At 42.6% G+C, this 22,608-nt stretch overlaps 1 protein-coding gene across 1 annotated transcript; it reads left to right on the top strand.

Moving 5' to 3' along the window:
• The first annotated feature begins 71 nt into the window (after positions 1–71).
• Positions 72–22,058, top strand: PSMB1 (proteasome 20S subunit beta 1). The gene is made up of 6 exons (XM_040351056.1): positions 72–296; positions 7,599–7,706; positions 12,458–12,539; positions 16,728–16,857; positions 20,253–20,359; positions 21,832–22,058. The coding sequence occupies exons 1-6, from the start codon at positions 187–189 to the stop codon at positions 22,015–22,017; spliced, it is 723 nt and encodes a 240-aa protein (XP_040206990.1). The 5' UTR covers positions 72–186; the 3' UTR covers positions 22,018–22,058.
• The last annotated feature ends 550 nt before the right edge of the window (positions 22,059–22,608 follow it).

Raw genomic sequence — 22,608 nt, 5'->3', positions numbered from 1 at the left:
GACATACTATGATAACCAAAAACATGGCAGCAACTTCTAATCAGCGACACAATGCAGACGGAAGTGTGTAGGCCTGTACCGGAAGTAGAGGGCGGGACGCCGGAAGTGCTTCTGTCGCCATCTTGGCAGTGAGACAGCAGAGCGGATTGCCGGGTGTTAGAGCGTTTGTTGAGTTCGTGTATCAAGATGTATATGTCTGCAGAGTCCCGGGCTGGAGAGCAAATGTACAGGGGGATGGATTACCATTATACGGGGCCGGTGCAGCAGAGGTTCAGCCCTTACACCTTCAACGGAGGGTAAGAGTGAGGGGAGCGGGGATCCCCTGTGCCCCCCCATACAATGTGGTGACAAGGCTGGTGAGCACAAGGGGGCCATTGTGAGTCTATAGAGGGCTAAAGGCGAGGGACAGACGAGTCCGAGGAGCCCATTACCTCCTCTTATTGTGTGTGTGGTGTGAGGATTTCACTTTCGATTCTGCAGAGTTGTCTGTCATCACCGATCTACATGGAGGGCTAATAAAATAGCGGCTGTTGCAATTTTTTTAATGTCGCATAATATTTGCGAAATGCAGATTTTCAGGAAAATGTTCCATTCACACTTGTGCAGCTTGTCTTGCGTCTTAAAGTGGAAGTAAACTCTCCTATAGTTTTCACCCAAGGTATTTGCCACCTTGGCCTCAGTTTAATCTTCAGCTGCCATGATGCTGCCCATGTCATCAGTTATGACACCAGCCATTGGATGGTTTGACAATTTGGTTGAGAGCACATCCAATGTAACTTTATTTTTTATTTGAAACCCTTAAATTGATGGGTTAACTTCCACGTTAAAGCAGAGCTCCACCCAAAAGGGGAAGGTCCATATGTTAGCTTCCTCCCGCTGCCACTTTTGACACCTTTTGGGGGGGGAGCGTATATCTGTTTTTGTGAAAAATGGTACTACAGCGCTAATTAAATATTTAAAAAATGCCATTAACAAAATAACCAAATAATAAACGCAGCAATAAAATGATGTAAGTCAAACAAATAGTGCAGAAAATTATGTATAATATATTGCGCTGAGTATTAACTAAGATAATGTGAAAACCCCAAAGTATACGTGATTCAATATATACAAGACCCACAAACAAAGGGAAAAAGACAATTAGTCCAGTGGATACACCAGAGTTTCTTCCGTGCACAACACCCTGTGTAATGATTGAGAGATGTTTGATCTAATCACACTATGCAGACTTCTGTTTCATATGTGCAGCACTTCCTCCACACTGATACAGCTCATAGAAGAAACAAGAGAAAAATCTTCATAGCGCAAATGGCATGAACAAATATAAGTAGAAAATTTCAGACTAGGTCTCACTCACGAATCCGCCGAGTTAAAACAGCATTTAGGATAACCTAGCACCAATCCTTCAAATTTAGCCGCTCAGCGTCTCTGATGAGCTCTCCTCATTCGGGTCTGCGATCCGTCCCGCTCGTAACTTCTCCCCCACGCGTTACGTCACTAGACACGTGACTTAATCATGGGTAATGATTAAGTCACGTGTCTAGTGACGTAACGCGTGGGGGAGAAGTTACGAGCGGGACGGATCGCAGACCCGAATGAGGAGAGCTCATCAGAGACGCTGAGCGGCTAAATTTGAAGGATTGGTGCTAGGTTATCCTAAATGCTGTTTTAACTCGGCGGATTCGTGAGTGAGACCTAGTCTGAAATTTTCTACTTATATTTGTTCATGCCATTTGCGCTATGAAGATTTTTCTCTTGTTTCTTCTATGAGCTGTATCAGTGTGGAGGAAGTGCTGCACATATGAAACAGAAGTCTGCATAGTGTGATTAGATCAAACATCTCTCAATCATTACACAGGGTGTTGTGCACGGAAGAAACTCTGGTGTATCCACTGGACTAATTGTCTTTTTCCCTTTGTTTGTGGGTCTTGTATATATTGAATCACGTATACTTTGGGGTTTTCACATTATCTTAGTTAATACTCAGCGCAATATATTATGTATATCTGTTTTTGATGGCCACTTCTGGGTGACCTCACGGTGACAGGGTCTCTCGCAAGTTTGGCCTACTTCCCCCTGCCGCTATCACAAAGCGCAGCGCGCTTAAGGGAGCTTATTTCCCTTACAAGCAGTTGAGAGCCAATTGAAAAATCGGCTGGGGCGCCGACATCGCGGGATCCCTGGACAGGTAAGTGTCCTAATATTAACCAATTCCCTACCGCTGGACGTCCTGGACTTTAGGGGGGGGGGGGGGGTATCTGATGCCTACAGCTACAGGCATCATTTAGAAATCTCTTCTAGCAGCCGGTGATTCTGTGCACCATAAGAATGATCATAGCGGCAGTTCCCCCGATTGATCGTTCTTATAGGTGATGGGAGGGGACGCCCCTCCCGCCGCCATCCGGTGCTTCTCCAGGGTCTCGAGTGCCATTGGGGCCCCGGAGAATAAATCGGCCCGCACTGGATGATAATAGAGATTTCCAGTCATCTCTATGACCATCGGAGGCCTGGGCACGATGTTATGATGTCACGCCCGGGTTCCCGAAAGTAAACAAAGTCGCGGCTGTCGGCATGAGATCGGTGATTTTTTTTTTTCTCCCCGATCTCATGCTTTCCAGCCTAGAGGAGAGATGTGGGGTCTTATTGACCCTGCATCTCTCCATAAAGAGGACCTGTCGCAATAGATTCCTATTACAAGGGATGTTTACGTTCCTTGTAATAGGAATAAAGTGATACAAACAAAATGTAAAAAAAAAAATTTTAAAACGCCCCTGTCCGCGGTAGCTTGTGCCCACATATGTAAACGCTGTTCAAACCACACGTGAGGTATCACCGCGTGCGTTAGAGCGCGTGCAACAATTCTAGCACTAGACCTCTTCTGTAACTCTAACTCTAAACTGGTAACCTGTAAAAAAAATTGTCGCCTATGGAGATTTTTAAGTACCGAAGTTTGGCGCCATTCTGTGAGTGTGTGCAATTTTAAAGCGTGACATGTTAGGTATGTATTTACTCCAGGGCTCGACAAATCCCGGTCGCCATGGCGACTAGAAATAGCGTCCTGGCGACTTTGCTTGGAAGGTGGGCCCCAGCTCTTCCTTGTGTGAGCTGGCGCCATCTGGTGGTGGCCCTTGGTATTACAAGTTAAGCATCACAAGTTAAAGCGGTGGTTCCCCTAAAAATAAAATGTTAACATTGCCTTTCCCAAATAAATTACGATTAGAATCGGCCAGTTTTATTAAAAAAAAAAGCTCCGTACATACCGTTTGTTAGATTCGTTCCCACCGCCACTTCCGGGTACGATGCTGGCGGTGGGCATTCCTAATTGATTGACAGGCATCCGACCGACGCATACATCGCGTCATGAGATGCCGAAAGAAGCCGAACGTCGGTGCGCATGCACCGTATAGAGCCGCACCGACGTTCGGCTTCTTTCGGCATCTCGTGACGCGATGTATGCGTCGGTCGGATGCCTGTCAATCAAATAGGAATGCCCACCGCCAGCATCGTACCCGGAAGTGGCGGTGGGAACGAATCTAACAAACGGTATGTACGGAGCTTTTTTTTTTAATAAAACCGGCCGATTCTAATCGTAATTTATTTGGGAAAGGCAATGGTTAACATTTTATTTTTAGGGGAACCACCACTTTAAACAGCAATTCTAATTTCATTTTTCACTGCCATCTTCTTCCCTCTAATTAGAACCCCCAAACATTATATATATATTTTTTATCCTAACACCCTAGATAATAAAATGGCGATCGTTGCAATACTTTCTGTCACGCCGTATTTGCGCAGCGGTCTTACAAGCGCACTTTTTTGGGGAAAAAATTACACTTTTTTTAATTAAAAAATAAGACAACAGTAAAGTTATCCCCATTTTTTTTTTTAGTATTATAAAAGATAATGTTACGCTGAGTAAATTCATACCCAACATGTCGCGCTTCAAAATTGCGTCCACTCGTGGAATGGCGACAAACTTTTACCCTTTAAAATCTTCATAGGCGACGTTTAAAAAAATCTACAGGTTGCATGTTTTTAGTTAGAGGAGGTCTAGGGCTACAATTCTTGCTCTCGCTCTACCAATCGCGGCAATACCTCACATGTGTGGTTTGAACACTGTTTACATATGCGGGCGCTGCTCACGTATGTGTTCGCTTCTGCGCGCAAGCTCGTCGGGACGGGGCGCGTTTTCTGGCTCCTAACTTTTTTAGCTGGCTCCTAGATTCCAAACAAATTTGTCAAACCCTGATTTACTCAGTGTAACATCTTTCACATTATACAAAAAAATTGGGCTAACTTTACTGTTTTTTGTTATTTTTTAATTCATGAAAAATTATTGCGCAAATACCGTGCAAGATAAAGTGACAATGACTGCCACTTTATTCCCTAAGGTGTCTGCTGAAAAAACATAATGTTTGGGGGTTCTGAGTAATTTTCTAGCAAAAAAACAATAATTTTTACACGAAGGAGTGAAGTGACAGAATAGGCCCGGTAGGGAAGTGGTTAAAAGTCAGCAGCTACAGTATTTGCAGCTGCTGACTTTTAGTTTTTGGGTGGCGGGGGCAGGCGCACCACTTTAAAGTCACAGCCCATATATTTCAATGGAAGCTGTTCAAATCAATGCGACTACGCTACTTTGATGCCACTTGAGTACCTTGGACTGCAATGTAAACTCTTGAAAGTCGCATCCTAATATCAATGCGACAGTTGCGCAACAGCCTAAGTCGCATCAAAGTGAAATGGAAATGGCACAACTTTGGAATCGCACAACTGTGAATAGAGCTTAAAAGGATAAGTTTACCCTTCGAAATATGTTACACCCATAATTAGGGTGTAATTGGCACTCACTAATAATCCTTTGAGATTTTTCTATATTTCTTCAAATGGGGGAGCAGCTGGTGGTCCAGAAGTAAAGTTTCAACATTCCCGGATTTGCCACCCATTCCCCCCTTTTTTGTTTTTTTGTCAAATGCGCTGTCACTGTTTAGCAAGCTGAAATTACTGTAACCAAGGCTACTAGTTTCACTCTATTACCATTTTCATATCTGTATTAGTTCATAAGGTAGGATGCAGTAATTGGAGCTCTAAAAATTCCAACTTGGACCCTTTAGTTCCAATACTGTGGAAGTCGCAGCAAGTTCTGCTTTCATCTCTCAAGCAATGCCAAGCTCTTTTCTCAGGTTCTTTAGCCACTCAGAACCAAATGGCACCAGGAGTTCAGCTTCCAACATATCAAGTATAACTGAAGGCAAAACCTTCTTTTTTTTATTTTATTTAAAGTTCCACTCTTTTTGTCTTTTTTTACCATTGCCAGTGAAAAAAAAAATTTTTTTTTTAGGTTGTCCAAAAAAAAAAAAAAAAACCCCAACCAGTAATAGGGGGCACATCTTCCAATGGGGACATTAGTGCTGGTGATCTTGAGGGCCTCAAGGGATTTCATTAGGGTTGTCCCGATACCACTTTAAGACCGAGTACAAGTACCGATACTTTTTTTTTTCAAGTACTCGCCGATACCGAATACCGATACTTTTTTTAATGTCATGTGACAGATTTACTTCCAAATTGTGTATTCTTTATTGATTACAGTTTTTTTTTTATTTTATTTTTTTCACATATGTATAATTTTTTTTAATTATGGATTTTTTATTCCATAAAATGAAACCTTACAATAAATGACAAAAGCAGCCACCCCCCCCCCCCCTGTTGTCACACCAGCTCTGGTGGTGTAACTGGTCGGCGGACTACATGCCACTGCACCCTCCCCCTTATCATAACGGCATACCTCGGGCCGGGAGAGGAGACAGAGGACTGGGCAGCAATCATCACAGCAGGTGCGTGCAGCCGCTGAGCCGCGCCACATCACACAGTGCTGTGTGACAGGCACAGGCTGAGCTGAGTCTCGCCTCGCTGGCGGCTGGCTCAGTAGGGGAGTTGAGCGGAAAAAGAAGAGGGACAAAGTCGGACAGACATACACACGGCAGCGCTGGATGTGTCGGCTAAAAAAAATACTCAACACCTCTGATGCCTGTGTCCCTGTATAATCCTCAGACGGCAGCCATCCAGTGTTCAAAAGCCGCGCCTCCTCCTCGTCCGTGATAGGGGAACTCGGTTTCCCAGCAGTGAGTTAGTGTTCCGCCTATCACGGACATCCTCTCATCCTCGTCCATGGGATGAGGATGAGAGGGTGTCTGTGATAGGCAGAACACTGACTCACTTGCTGGGAGTGTTCCCCTATCACAGAGGAGGAGGCACGGCTTTTATACACTGGATGGCCGCCGTCTGAGCATTATACACGGACACAGGCATTACACGCTGCCTCTCTCCCAGGTATCGGATCAGGCATCGGGAGGATTTGCGCGAGTACAAGTACTCGCGCAAATGCTCTGTATCGGTCCCAATACTAGTATCGGGACAACCCTAGGTTTCATTAATTAGCAGGGATTTCCTCTCACTTCCTGTTTTGACTATGGGATAGGAAGTGAAGGTAATCTCCCCAATGGGACACAAATGGCAAAAAAAATAAAAAACTTGGCCGTTGTATAATTCTCCCTTGCGCTATACAAAAGGGAAAACAAAAGTTTTACCTATAATTCTGTTTGTACTAACAGCCACATTTGTTTTGTTTACGACGAGTGCAAAAACAAACAATGGGCCCATGTAGAACCATATGTCTTGCCTCAAACGTTCAGTCACATTGCGCTTTCATTTTTCAGGGAGGACTTTGGCCCAGATCCACGTACCTCGGCGCATCTCTACGTCCGGCGTAGCTCAGATACACTACGCTGCCGTAACTTACAGCGTATTCTCCGTATCCACAAAGAATTTGCGCCATAAGTTACGGCGGCGTAGTGTAACTGTGTCGGCGTAAGGGCGCGCATTTCAAATGGATCAGATGTGGGCGTGTTGTATGGTAATTCCTATTGACCCCACGTAAATTACGTTTTTTTTTTAACAGCGCATGCGCCGTCCGTGGGGGTATCCCAGTGCGCATGCTCCAAATTAACCCGCAACAAGCCAATGCTTTCGACGTGAACGTAATTCTACGCAAAGCCCTATTCGCGAACGTTTTACACAAACGACGGAAAATTCGACGCTGGCCCGACGTCCATACTTAACATTGGCTACGCCTCATATAACAGGGGTAACTTTACGCCGGAAAAAGCCTTACGGAAACAACGTAAAAAAATGCGCCGGACGTACGTTTGTGGATTGGCGTATCTAGCTAATTTGCATACTCGACGCGGAAATCGACAGAAGCGCCACCTAGCGGCCAGTGTAAATATGCACCTTAGATCCGACGGCGTACTAAGACGTACGCCAGTCGGATCTAGCCCAGCTTCAGGCTTATCTTGTTTTGTGGATACAAAACAAAGATACGCCGGAGCAACCTAGAAGTTACGTGGCGTATCAATAGATACGCCAGCGTAACTGCTTCGTGGATCTGGCCCTTTGTGTCTTGTTGGACAACACATGCAGCTGTTTACACTGATAAGCGAGGCCAGTTTTTAACATTATCATAGATAAGATTATTATTGTACACTGTTTTATGTATTTTACTGTATAATATGAATAATAATAAAACGTCTTTTCTTTTCTAGTACCGTATTGGCTCTTGCTGGTGAAGATTTTGCACTTGTTGCTTCAGATACACGACTCAGTGAGGATTATTCAATCCACAGCAGAAACACACCAAAATGCTACAAATTGTAAGTGACTTTTAATACAAAGTGGCTACAATGCATCTTTTATTGTTAAATAGATGATAAATATCCATAAGAAAAGCCAGTTGCACCTAAGTGTTTTAGTCTATATCAGGGGGCCCACTTCTGGGCCGCGGGTGCTGCCGGCATGAAAGGGGCGGGCAGCATGAGAGCCAGGTGGATGAGAGAAGCGAACAGGCAGGCAAGCAGAGATGACATTATCTCTCTCCGCCCGCCACATCCCGCTCTTCCGCCCTCGCAGCCGGTGTTCTGTCAGCCTCAATGTCGGAACCCACCACTGCCTCTGTGCTAAATGGACCAGTGCTGCCACCAATGTAGTGACAATCCGCATCTGGTGGCAGCCAGCGTGGCAAGTGACAGTCTGCATCTGGTGGCAGCCAGCGTGGCAAGTGACAGTCTGCATCTGGTGGCAGCCAGCGTGGCAAGTGACAGTCTGCATCTGGTGGCAGCCAGCGTGGCAAGTGACAGTCTGCATCTGGTGGCAGCCAGCGTGGCAAGGGACAGTCCGCATCTGGTGGCAGCCAGCGCGGCAAGGGACAGTCCGCATCTGGTGGCAGCCAGCGCGGCAAGGGACAGTCCGCATCTGGTGGCAGCCAGCGCGGCAAGGGACAGTCCGCATCTGGTGGCAGCCAGCGCGGCAAGGGACAGTCCGCATCTGGTGGCAGGCTACAGTGGCAAGTGACGCGCTCGGGGCTCCCACTGATTCTGCATTATGGTGAGTTGAACTATTTAATTTATTACTACGATGTGGTAATAGAAAAAATGCGCTTCAATCACCCTGACACCATATCAAGCATGGTGCTGTGATGATTGAAGCGCTAACGCCAGCCATTTCCCTGACAAATTGCCCACGAAAAAAATTGCTTCCGCAGTGAGAAAGGTGAGTACTCCTATTGTGTTGGAGAGTGCAGAAGCTTTGCATGTGTGCTGCCTCCATTCTCGGCCTGTTTAAAAAACCTCAGATAGTATACATACAAGAAATGCTAAGGGTTGATTACTGCTGCAGTAAGGCAGCATGATGCCATGGGTAATGACACCAATGTCTTTTATATATTCCCAGACTTTCTTCAGGGCATTTTTCCCAAATGCTAGTCCCTGGAATTTTTAAAGGTTCACTTTGGGGAATAAAGTACTGCCTCCCTTAAAGGGAAACTAACTCATTTGTGATCGGTTCTAAAAATTACATGGTTCATGTAGACAAAATGGTTAACCATGTATGCCATAAGGTTATGTATAGAGGTGCACCGAAACCGAAAATGCAGGATGCACTTGACCGAAACGACATATATTTTTTTTTTTTTTTTTTTTAAATATATGTATATTTGTAATATATTTGACTTTTTATTGATATCATGAATTTAAATGAATATACATAGGTGAGGTTGAAAAGACACAAGTCAATGCTATGTGTGTGATTATAGGTCAGTATTACATTGTATATCCCTGTATGTTGCGGTCGGCCATTATCGGCACCCTTAGCAAAACAAACCTCAAGAAAATGCATCCCTTTAAATTCTATGTATGTCTTCACACTGGTCTGTTTGCTGCATTTTTTGGTCAGTTAAAAAAACGCGCACCTCCCAGTTTAAATGCACCGATAATGCTGAAAGAACACACCTGTGTTAAGTTTTTTTTTTTGTCACATGACCTATGAAAAACACACCATAAGCACGGTAAAATCGCAGCAAAATCACGTGCGTTTTCGGTGCCAATTCTGGCACCTTTTTCTTTATAGGCAAAATGCTGAATACATTATTGGCGGCCACCAAATATTCAGTGCATCTCTAGTTATGTACTATTCTATACAAAAGTTTCATTAACAGCGTCTTGTATAAAACCCATATTTTCCATTAGACTGTTACCGTGAGGGGGGGGAAAAGTATTTGATCCCCTGCTGATTTTGTACGTTTTTGCATACACACAAAGAAATGATCAGTCTATAATTTTATTGGTAGGGTTATTTTAACAATGAGAGACAGAATAACAACACAATCCAGAAGAACAGATTTCAAAAAGTTATAAATTGATTTGCGTTTATTGAGTGAAATGAGTATTTGACCCCTTAGCAAAACATGACATAGTACTTGGTGGCAAAACCCTTGTTGGTCCCGTCCATCATCCCTTTGACGCAGTGAAGTTACCCTGTCCCCTTGGCAGAAAAACTCCCAAAAAGCATAATGTTTCCACCTCCATGTTTGATGGGGATGGTGTTCTTAGGGGGTCATAGGCAGCATTCCTCCTCCTCCAAACACGGTGAGTTGAGTTGATGCCAAAGAGCTTGATTTTGGTCTCCTCTGACCTCAACACTTTCACCCAGTTCTCCTCCGAATCATTTAGATGTTCATTAGCAAACTTCAGACGGGGGCTGTACATGTGCTTTCTTGGGCAGGAGGACCTTGCGGGGCACTGCAGGATTTCAGTCCTTCACAGCGTAGTGTTACCAATTATTTTCTTGGTGACTGTGGTCCCAGCTACCTTGAGATCATTGACAAGATTCTCCTATGTAGTTCTTGGCTGATTCCTCACTGTTCTCATGATCATTGAACCTCCACGAGGCAAGGCCTTGTATGGAGCCCCAGACCAAAGGAAATTGACAGTTATTTTGTGTTTATTCCATTTGCAACTAATTGCATCAACTGTTGTCACCCTTTCACCAAGCTGCTTGGCAATGGTCCATTCCAGCCTTGTGTAGGTCTACAATCTTGTCCCTGACATCCTTGTACAGCTCTTTGGTCTTGGCCATGGTGGAGAGATTGGAATCTGATTGCTTTTGTGGACAGGTGTCTTTTATACAGGTAAGCTGCGATTGGGAGAACTCCCTTTAAGAGTGCTCCTAATCTCAGCTTGTTACCTGTATAGAAGTCACCTGGAAGGCAGAAATCTTGCTGATTTAATAGGGGATCAAATACTTATTTCACTCACTAACCACTAGGGGCCTGCGCTGTAGTCAAATGATTTGTCAATAGACGTCCTCCCCTTTGCACCCGCCCCCTGACAGCTGATAATGTGATGAAAACAAAGTTCGGTAATCTTCTTTTTTTTTTTTTTTTCTCCTCCTTGCTGACAGAGTGAGGAGAAAAAGTCGATCACCGGCTCCTGTGTACAGGACATTGGTCCCCAGTGGAAGAGGCACATCGGCCTCATTAGTGAACACCAGTGCCCATCACTGCTGCCAGTCAGTGTCACCTAGCAGTGCTGCCTTTCAGTCTCGCCCATTGCTGCCACCAATCGTTGCTAATTCTCAGTGCCCACCAGTACCACCTATCAATGCCCTTCAGTGCCGCTTTATCGGTGCCCATCAGCGTACAGCTTCGAAGGAGAAAAATTACCCGTTTGCAAAATTTTATAACAAAATATAAAACGGTTTTGTATTTCTTTTAAAAGGATTTGGTCTTTGCGATTTTTTTATTTTTTGTTAGGTGATCAAATGCCACCAAAAGAAAGCTCTATTTTGTGTGGAAAAAATTTATAAAAAAAGTAATTTGGGTACAGCGTTGTATGACCGCACAATTGTCATTCAAAGAGTGAGAGCGCTGAAAGTTGAAAATTGGTCTGGGCAGGAGGGGGGTTTAAGTGCATAGTAAGCAAGTGGTTAAAATGCAAATCGTATATACCGTATTTATTAGAGTATAACGCGCACCCCTAATTTTCAATTAAAAATCGGTATAAAATCATTGTAATTGCCAAAAATCATTTATGTCCAGCCATGCCCCCTGTATGTCCAGCCGTGCCCCCTGTATGTCCAGCCGTGCCCCCTGTATGTCCAGCCGTGCCCCCTTACCTTTAATCACGCGGCGCGCGGGAACATTACAGACAGCGTTAGTTTGAACAGCTGTTTTCCCTGCCACGCATAGACACTCCCCCTTGTTCGCGATTGGACAGATCCGTGGGGGAGTGTCTACGCGCGGCAGGGAAAACAGCTATTCAAACGAAAGCTGTCTAATGTTCCCCCGCGCCGCGGGATTAACGTTGTAGCGGCGTTGGTGGCTTCGGTGGCGGCGGCGGTAGCAGCGGCGTGTGCGGCGGCGGTAGCGGCGGGGGGGACAAAGTCCTCGAGTATAACGCGCACCCAAACTTTGATCTTCTTTTTTTTGGGTATAAAATTTTGCGCGTTATACTCGAATAAATACAGTATATATATATATATATATATATATATATATATATATATATATATATATATATATATATATATATATATATATATATATATATATATATATATATATATATATATATATATATTATAATTTTTTTATTATTATTTATGCTTTTTTCTGAATATTTCTTTGTTCAGTCTCTCACTGTTAAAATCTACCATTAAAATTATAGACTGATAATTTCTTTGTCAGTGGACGAAAGTATAAAATCAGCAAGAGATAAAGTACTTTTTTTTTTTTTTTACCATCACTGTACATAAATGGAGCTGTGTTGTGTAAGAGGAGCCATATCTATCTCCTTAGTTATGTGTTCGCTTTGTTGCTTTCTTTAATATACACCTTGCTCATTTGGCATAATACACATTGATGTTGTAAAACATGTTTGGTAGTATATGCTTATAGCTAAGCCTCTTTTTTTTGAACAGATAAAATTGAAAGTGCCAGGTGCCTAATGGAAAATCTTGATCTCCAACGTTCACTTCCCATATATTGCTATATTGTAGTCTTTGAGCACTCATGGCTGTATTTAATTCAACTTGGCTTTAAAAAGCAATTTCATCCTTTTTGTCTTTTTAGGACAGACAAAACCGTTCTTGGATGTAGTGGATTCCATGGAGACTGCCTTACCCTCACCAAAATAATTGAAGCCAGATTAAAGGTATATTATGCAACCTTTTAATGTTCAAGATAAACAAGTTTAAAACCTGGAAAGTGGAATTTCTGGAAAACACTAACTGCAGTGGAACTTTGGATTACGAGCATAATCTGTTCCAGGAGAATGTTCGTAATCCAAAACACTCGCATATCAAAGCAAGTTTCCCCATTGAAGTCAATGGAAAGAAAATAATTTGTTCTGCGTTGACTTCTATGGCATACAATACCGCATGTGGCCAGAGGGAGGGGGCGCACCGGAGAGCCTTGGAAATACTCGGGACAGCTCGGAACAGAGTTTTTCCGATTGGCTCCGGCGCCCCCTGCACCTCTGGCCAAATGCCGTACTGCACACCGCTGTGGCTTGCAAAACTAGCAGGATTCAAGACCGCACTCAGGATTAAAAAAAAAAAAAAAAAAAGCTTGAAATTGCGAAACGCTCAGTAACAGCGTTACTCGCAATCCGAGGTTTTACTGTACTCTTAAAGCGGTCTCCCCTTTCCCTCCCTAACATCTATGCTTACTAACCTTTTTAGGAAAAATGTGTGTACTTGGCTCTTTTCAGAACCAGTCTGGTCACGTGAACCTTTTCCGTCAGCAAGAGGTAGCTGCAGGGAAGAGGAGAGAGCACTGGTCAACCACTAGTAAAGCCCTGAGCAGTGGCATCACCTATAGGCTTCAATGGCCCATCCATTGTTGGCGCTCTCCTCTTCCCTGCAGCGGCACTAGCTGACACATTGGAGCGGGAATCACGTGACCGGACCAGAGTGATCTGACATAGTTGGGGCTATCCCAGAGTTCCACATTTTAAATAAAGTTGAAATATGGAGAGCTGTTCTCAGTCAATTTGGTTCTCTCTTTGAAAGAAACATACTGTAGTAGAATGTTTGGCAGATTTAATTACAAAAAAAAATTGATGGCAACCGGTTTCTGTATACTACAGGGAAAAGGCTAAACATTACATTAACCACTTAAGCCCCGGACCATTTTGTTGCTAAATGCCCAGGTTTTGCGATTCGGCACTGCGTCGCTTTAACAGACAATTGCGCGGTCGTGCGACGTAGCTCCCAAACAAAATTGGCGGTCCTTTTTCCCCACAAATAGAGCTTTCTTTTGGTGGTATTTGATCACCTCTGCGGTTTTTATTTTTTGCGCTATAAACAAAAATGCAATATTTTTTACTTTTTGCTGTAATAAATATCCCCCAAAAACATATATAAAACATTTTTTTTCCTCAGTTTAGGCCGATACGTATTCTTCTACCTATTTTTGGTAAAAAAAAAACCCGCAATAAGTGTTTATCGATTTGGTTTGCGCAAAATTTATAGCGTTTACAAAATAGGGGATAGTTTTATTGCATTTTTATTAATTTTTTTTTTTTACTACTATTGGCGGCGATCAGCGATTTTTTTTTTTTTTTTTCGTGACTGCGACATTATGGCAGAGCAGACACTTCGGACAATTTTGACACATTTTTGGGACCATTGTCATTTTCACAGCAAAAAATGCATTTTAACTACTTCCCGACCCGCGTATTGTAAATGTACGTCCTCTTTTTAAACATGGATATCTCAGTAACGGCAGCAGCTGCTGCCACAACTGAGATATCCATGTTTTCAGCGGGCGGCCGTGTAAACGATAACGGCGGTCTCCGCGGCGGATTCGCCGCGAGATCGCCGTTATCGGTGGCGGGAGAGGGCCTCCCGCCGCTTTTCCGCGCCCTCCGCCGCTTACCGGAGCCGTCGGTAGCGGCGGAGGAGATCCGATGCTGCCGCCTGGAGAGTGAGGACTTGAGTGAGGGCAAGATGGCCCCCACCCGTCCTCATAGCTCTGCTGGGCGGAAGTGACGTCAAAACGTCAGTCCCGCCCAGCCTCTTAAAGAGACAATTTTTTTTTTTTGTCATTTTTTAAATGACAAATTTTCCTTTTTTTTTTTTTTGCATTTAAGCCTAAATATGAGATCTGAGGTCTTTTTGACCCCAGATCTCATATTTAAGAGGACCTGTCATACTTTTTTCTATTACAAGGGATGTTTACATTCCTTGTAATAGGAATAAAAGTTATCATTTTTTTTTTTTTTTTTATATTTTAGTGTAAAAAATAATAAAATCAATAAAATTAAATAAGAAAACAAAAATGTTTTCTTTTAAAGCGCCCCGTCGAGCTCGCGCGCAGAAGCAAATGCATACGCGAGTAGCGCCTGCATATGAAAACGGTGTTCAAATCACACAAGTGAGGTATCGCCGCGATCGTTGGAGCGAGAGCAATAATTATAGCCCTAGAGCTACTCTGTAGCTCAAAAAATGCAACTTATAGAATTTTTTAAACGTCGCCTATCTAGATTTTTAAGGGTAAAAGTTTGACGCCATGCCACGAGCGGGCGCAATTTTAAAGCGTGACATGTTGGGTATCATTTTACTCGGCGTAACATTATCTTTCACAATATATAAAAAAATTGGGCCAAATTTATTGTTGTCTTATTTTTTAATTCAAAAAAGTGAATTTTTTCCAAAAAAAGTGCGCTTGTAAGACTGCTGCGCAAATACAGTGTGACAAAAAGTATTGCGATGACCGCCATTTTATTCTCTAGGGTGTTAGACAAAAAAAATATATAATGTTTGGGGGTTTTAAGTAATTTTCTAGCAGAAAAAACTGTTTTAGTCTTGCAAACACCAAATCTGAAAAACACCTAAGGTCTTTAAGTGGTTAAATTGCATTGTTTATTGTGAAAATGACAGTTGCAGTTTGGGAGTTAACCACAGGGGGCGCTGTAGGAGTTAGGGTTCACCTAGTGTGTGTTTACAACTGTAGGGGGGTGTGGCTGTAGGACTGACGTCATCGATCGAGTCTCCCTATAAAAGGGATCACTCGATCGATGCAGCCGCCACAGTGAAGCATGGGGAAGCCGTGTTTACATACGGCTCTCCCCGTTCTTCAGCTCCGGGGAGCGATCGCAACGGAGCGGCTATAAACGAATAGCCGCGCCGTCGTCCCGGATGGCTCCCCGAGGTAAGCCGCACGCAGCGGAGGGGGTCCCGATCGGACCCGCGGAAAGGCGGGGACCTATATATATATATACACGCCCATCTGCCTGTCCGTGCCATTTTGCGGACGTAAATAGTCGTGCGGCGGGCGTTAAGTGGTTAAATGGCTTCTGCATGGGTCTTTTCTTTATAGTTTGGGTTTCCTATTAGTATAAAAAGTCTCTCCTGTACTGTCCTGGAAGATAACTGGGGGAAAATTTTTTTTGGCTGAAGTTGGTCTCTGTTCTATTATCACTACCTGTGACATGTCCCAGAAGACTGTAGGGGGGGTGGGTTGAACTTCTGCTCAGATTGCCTAGGTAAATGGAAGCGAGTACCTGTCAAAACTAGGTACCCACTCCCCTCCCCCAAAATTATATGCCAAACATGGCAAAACAGAGGTAGAGGGAGACTTAAAGTAGACGTCCGGCCTAAAACCAACTCTAAATCTGCTGGCAGCCACATTCTAAGACTGATTTATCTAACCCTGTAAATCAAAAATCGCTATACATACCTTTTTCTTCTGCTGGTTCGGTTCAGTATCCAGCTACGGATGCTGTGTGGAAGAGACGGCTGACAGTGGCTGGGAAATGCCTGATATGTGACGTCACCCGTAAACTTACGATGGGGCTTCTGATGTCGAACGTCTCTCCTACACAGAGAAGCCGCCGCTGACAGCTCAGCCTGGGACTGGACCAGATTGACTGCAGAAAAGATATTTATAGCGATTTTTGCTTTAAAGGGTTAGATTAGTCTTGGAATGTGACTGCCAGTGTATTTAGAGTTAATATTGGGCTGAACTATTTTAAAGTGGAGCTTCTTCTTTTGGTGAAGTTCCACTTTAAAGAAAAGAATATGGCGGTTGCCATTGCCGAGTCACTGACCCAGAATAAGTATGCAGGTCAGGAAGGACCAGAAAGTTGTCATTCTCTTTTTGGTGTGCTTAATCCAGTAGCTCAAAGTACTGAAGCCAGAGGATCATCATGCCAACCAGGCTTCTAGCGTTTTCAGAGCAAAAAGTCAGCAATGGTAGCCTCCCGTGTTTCTCTCAGGGAAGGTGTCTATTTTTAGAATAACCCAATCTTTCAATTTTTTTTAATCAATAGGATGGTACATTGTTTAATGCAGCCTTACTGGAGAACGTGAACTATTTCTTCTTTTTCTCTTTCTAGATGTATAAGCATTCAAACAACAAGACCATGACCAGTAATGCAATTGCAGCAATGCTCTCCACAATTCTCTACTCAAGACGCTTCTTTCCATATTATGTATACAATATCATTGGAGGCCTCGATGAAGAAGGTGAATTTCTAAGACCAGTCTGCATTGATCTATATCTCCAAGGGGTGCATGGTGTGAGCAGTAGTAGTAGTTGGGTACAGATGGGACATACGCTTGCAGATCCAGTTGCTAAAATCTGCGCACAAGCTGGAAAATTAGGAATAAAAAAAAAACAGCCTTTAGTGGAGTGTGCTTAGCAGGAACGTTCTGCCCTTTCATGTCTTGAGAGCCTTTCCTCATCTAAGTCAGTGAAGTAGAAGGGGCAGGCTTAGAAAAGAGCAGCTGGTGTCATAAATGTATGTCATGCTTGCTTTGGAAGACCATTCATTAATGTCATTGCACGCACTACATTTGAATTCCACCATGGTCTGTACATTTTTTTTAAACCGCCTAGCCGCGAAATCTGCACGGACATGTGCAGTGTTAATATGGCCTTTGACAGTTTGTTAAAGCGGTAGTAAAGTCGGCTTTAAACCTACAGGGATGCCTATAACAAAGCTTAATTGGAGGTAAAATAAATACCTCCTAAACCTCCTTCAGAGGTTTGTGCTGGAACCGAGGGTTCCCACACAAATGCGCAGGAGTGACGTTGTTGCGGCTCCGGCCACTCACTTTTTTTTATAGAAATCTTTATTTTTTCCAATAGATTTTTTTTTTTACAACATACTTTCAATCTTCAACTTTCCCACTCTCACAGGAGCTTTCACATAACTTTTAACTCTTCGTTCTAACGCAAGTATTTCGTAATGTGCTAGTATGCAATAACCTTACAGGGGTTTTTTTTTTTTAATAACTCTACCACGGTTTGTTATTGCTATATAACTGTACCTTCTGGTTCCAGTGATCTTCATTTTGCAGCCCTGCGTTGTGCTGCACAGACTTTCCTCCAAAAATGTCGCTAACATGTGCTCTTAGATGAGATAAATACATTGTATACATATTGTACAATTACATTTCTGTTTACAGCAGCAACATTATCATCCTTCATATCCACACATACAGTACATGCCTCTTAACCTCTTGACGACCGAGGACGTCTATGGACGTCCTCGGCTTTGTGTGGTGATATCTGAATGATGCCTGCAGCTACAGGCATCATTCAGATATCACCGTCTTCAGCCGCCGATTCTGTGCACGATAAGAACGATCAAAGCGGCAGTTCCGCCACTTGATCGTTCTTATAGGCAGCGGGATGGTCACCAGTCATCTCTATGACCGTCGGAGGTCCGGGCGCGACGTTATGACGTCACGCCCGGTACCCGGAAGTAAACAAAGCAGCAATTGCGGCTGTCTGCATTAGATCGGTGAATTTTTTTTTCACCGATTTAATGCTTGTAAGCTTGGAGGAGAGATGTGGGGTCTTATTGACCCCACATCTCTCTCTATAAAGAGGACCTGTCACAGTGATTCCTATTACAAGGGATGTTTACAAAAAAAAAGTAATAATAAAGTAAAATACAATTTATTTATTATTTTTTTTTAAACGCCCCTGTCGCCGGTAGCTTGCGTTTAGAAGCGAACACGCATGCAAGTCCTGCCCACATATCTAAACGCCGTTTAAACCCCCACATGTGAAGTATTGTCGCGTGCGTTAGAGCGTGTGCAACAATTCTAGCACTATACCTCCTCTGTAACTCGAAAATGGTACCATAACGCTAGGTCTTATTTTCAGGGTAGGTCTTATTTTTGGGGAAACGGGGTACCTGTAAAAAAAAATTAAAGCGTCTCCTATGGAGATTTTTAAGTACCAAAGTTTGGCGCCATTCCATGAGTGTGCGCAATTTTAAAGCCTGACATGTTGGGTATCCATTTACTCCGCGTAACATCATCTTTCACATTATACAAAAAAATTGGGCTAACTTTACTGTTTTGTTGTTTTTTAATTTATGAAACCGTTTTTTTCCCCCCAAAAAAAGGAGTTTGAAAAATTATTGTGCAAATACAGCGCGAGAAAAAAAAGTTGCAATGACCACCATTTTATTCCCTAGGGTGTCTGCTAAAAAAATATGTATGTATGTATGTGTATATATATATATATATATATATATATATATATATATATATATATATATATATATATATATATATATATATATATATATTTATTTGGGGGTTCGGATTAATTTTCTAGCAAAAAATTGTGATTTTTACATGAAGGAGAAAAGTGCCAAAATAGGCCTGGTTGTCAAGTGGTTAAAACACATACCCCCATGTCCAATCCTAATTATAACAATAATATAAATATGCTAACAAATTCACTTAAAATACATATTATAAAAAAATAAATATGATGGATGTCAGTGAGAATAAGTACAGTGCCAACACTAAGAGGGGAGTAATTGGTAAATCCCCATAGGCTTAGCTGGGGGGGATTCTATGCAGAACATCTAATGGATGGGTCAGTCTGTAGAAGAGTCTTAAGTGCATAAATGGGTAAGCCCACTTTCCAGTTCCTAACCCTGAAGATCTGGGCAATTCTTTAGGAAATTCCTGTTTCTAGAATCTATAAAGAGTCATTACACAGTAAGCTGTAAATATCCAAATAGAAATTGTATAGGGTGAGAGGTTCCTGTAGATCATTAGCCTTCCTTTTGTAGAATCCCTCGAAGAGTTTTTAGGGGAACTTCGCTCTCTAAAGCAACATTGACTATTTTTAATCTTTATGCGGCTAGCATTAGTAAATAGGTAAAGTATATAATTGTTTTTTTAAACCCTTTTTCACTCCCTTACTTCCTGCTTTCCATGCCTAGGCTAGCAATGTCCTACATCCCAAGGAGTCTTCAGGTAGGAAGGGAGTGTTTTTTATCCGCTGAGCAAAAGGCAGATGGATTCCAGGAAGTAAATGTTACATGAATCACTCAAGATGGGCACAGCCAGAAATGCTAGGGAAGTGTTTTTAATAATGATTTCTCAGCAAAATAAAGCATGGAGACATGAATAGATGGGGACATTTTGCTCTGAACATTAAAAATGAATTAAATAGCGTTTGTGGTGCTCAGATTCAGTGTAGTTCCTCTTTAACCACATTGGTGGTAACTGTAGGAAGTGTGAAAATGGAGGCTTGTGCTGCTGTGGGGAGTATGTGGAGGCTTTAGCTCCCAAGAAGTACAGAATTTTTTGAACTTTCCCCAACACACAATTTGAAGGTGTAAGAGAGGAAGCTGACAGATCCTCTATAGAATAAAAACTATAGGGCCTTATAAGACCCCAGGAGTGCAACTTTTAACACAATAGTGGCTCCCCATCATCCACCCATGACGCCATCTTCTATGGACAAATACCAGATAAATAATTATGAAGATTGGGCAGCACCAGACCACCCCTGAGATTGTACTCGCTTAAGGATATGTACACATTTATTTTTTTCTTGCCTGATTTTGTGTGATAATTTGATGAGAACCTTTGTTACTTTTCAGGCAAAGGTGCTGTGTACAGTTTTGATCCAGTAGGATCCTATCAGAGAGATGCATACAAAGCTGGTGGCTCTGCAAGTGCCATGCTCCAGCCCCTTCTGGACAATCAGGTAAGATGTCTAGTATCTTCTTTTTTTTTTTTTTTTTTTTTGTCTTTGGTCCGCATTGGAAAAGGATACTTTGGCTCAGTTTCTGGTGCGAATTCAGGAACAAATTCTGACCTGATTCACCGGAACCCCTTTTGGGACCCGTGGCTTGTATTAGTGTGAACCCAGCCTCAAGTGCACCTAATCCACCACAATATAAAGGCATCTATGAATAAAACAGCTCACCATTGATCAATTTAATACTCTGCTGTAGACCCATCAGCAAGTGCAGCTGCCTCCACCGTGTTTATATGCTATGAATAGGATATAACTAAATAAAGCTAAATATATTGGTGTGGTGCTAGCAGTACTATAAAATGCCAACCCCCTATCGTACAATGTTACTATTCATAGTGCTTGCTCACAAATATATCTGACACCCCCCCACCCCCTATACACAATTCCCACCTTAAAATGCAATTAACAAAGTGCAATATATCCAGCAGAAAAAAATAAAAGTCTCTGTGCAATAAAGTGCTATGTATTCAGTGAAAACAAATTGGTCAGTTGCTGTGTCTCTACAATTATTCACAGTAATCAATCGTGCTCCCCTCGTGAACACCGCACTCACCAGTTTCTTGACCCCCTATTGATTATAAGTGGTTTACGATTTATATCTTTCCTCCTGCCACACATGGACTTGCTCAACAGGACTTGTATCTCCACCTCTTGAAACCTCTCTACCAGTGCATGTATGTAAGGGAAGAAACCAGGAGGCAGGCTCCAATGGTGTAAAATCATATTTATTTGCAGTTAAAAACAATAAAAATGTGCTTACTCCAAAATGATTATAAGTCGCAAGCTAAATCACATGTAAACACTTCCTGGAGCCTTCTGCACTCCAAGGCCCGGAAGTATGGAAGTGGAAAGTATGAAGGTGGAAGTGACACAATAAGCCCCATTTGGGGCTTCAGGATGTGCTTACATGTGATTGCTGTGCAGTCATTGGTGGTCTCACTGTTGCATAAGCCAGTGTTTCCCAACTCCAGTCCTCAAGGCACACCAACAGGTCATGTTTTCAGGCTTTCCATTATTTTGCACAGGTGATTTGATCAGTTTCGCTGCCTTAGTAATTACCACAGCCATTTCCTCTGAGGGAAATCCTGAAAACATGACCTGTTGGTGTGCCTTGAGGACTGGAGTTGGGAAACACTGGCATAAGCAATGTGTTCACTTCCTTCTATCTATTCCTGGTCTTGCTCTCTTCATAAAATCATTCAGGCTTCCAAGTATCAGCCTTCTACTGGTGGTGTTGCAAGAGGAGCACTGCCATGCAGACTCTACTCATTAGATCTGCTTTGAGTTATGCTTTAAATCTGTCTGTGAAATGTTACTGAGCCTGTTAGTCTATCCTTGGCTTTCCCATGTGATTTGTACCATAACACAAAACTCCTGGTCTGTACTTGAGACATTAATTGTATTTCTTTGGGTTTTAGATTGGCTACAAGAACATGCAGAATGTGGAGCACCTTCCCTTGACACTGGAGAAGGCTCTGCAGCTTGTCAAAGATGTATTTATTTCTGCAGCTGAGAGAGATGTGTACACAGGAGATGCACTGAAAATCTCCATTGTCACCAAGGATGGCATAAAAGAAGAGTCGATTCCACTGAGAAAAGATTAGATTGTGTCTTTTTAATAAGTCTATTAAACTTGTACGCTGGTCTTTTTTTTCCCCCTTTTGATTTATACAAAATAAAATAAACAAAAATTTGAAAAAATGCGCATCGACTCCGCTTACTTGGGCTACCATGATGAAAGGTCAATTTATGTAGGGTAAGTTTCTTGAATAAATATTTGAAGATTAATAAACTTGCCTATATTCTGAGATCTGGTTGTAGGAATAATCTGGGTTTCTGCATGAATATGTGGGGCAAGATGACGTTTAACCACTTACCCCCCGGACCATATTGCTGCCCAAAGACCAGAGACCTTTTTGCGATTCGGGACTGCATCGCTTTAACAGACAATTGCGCGGTCGTGCGACGTGGCTCCCAAACAAAATTGGCGTCCTTTTTTTCCCACAAATAGAGCTTTCTTTTGGTGGTATTTGATCACCTCTGTGGTTTTTATTTTTTGCGCTATAAACAAAAATATAGCGACAATTTTGAAAAAAATTAATATTTTTTACTTTTTGCCATAATAAATATCCCCCAAAAATATATAAAAAAACATTTTTTTTCCTCAGTTTAGGCCGATACGTATTCTTCTATAT

This window comes from Rana temporaria, chromosome 4 (assembly GCF_905171775.1).
Source record: "Rana temporaria chromosome 4, aRanTem1.1, whole genome shotgun sequence".
NCBI lineage: Eukaryota > Metazoa > Chordata > Amphibia > Anura > Ranidae > Rana > Rana temporaria.
The sequence above is the reverse complement of the archived record's forward strand: the minus strand, read 5'-3'. Positions and strand labels throughout refer to the sequence as shown.

Bases quoted from the DNA above. Each gene is read 5' to 3' on its own strand.
- PSMB1 (XM_040351056.1), top strand. From the start codon at position 187: ATGTATATGTCTGCAGAGTCCCGGGCTGGAGAGCAAATGTACAGGGGG. The intron at 7,707-12,457 runs GTAAGTGACTTT...TTGTCTTTTTAG, and splicing joins ACACCAAAATGCTACAAATT to GACAGACAAAACCGTTCTTG. The intron at 12,540-16,727 runs GTATATTATGCA...TTCTCTTTCTAG, and splicing joins TAATTGAAGCCAGATTAAAG to ATGTATAAGCATTCAAACAA.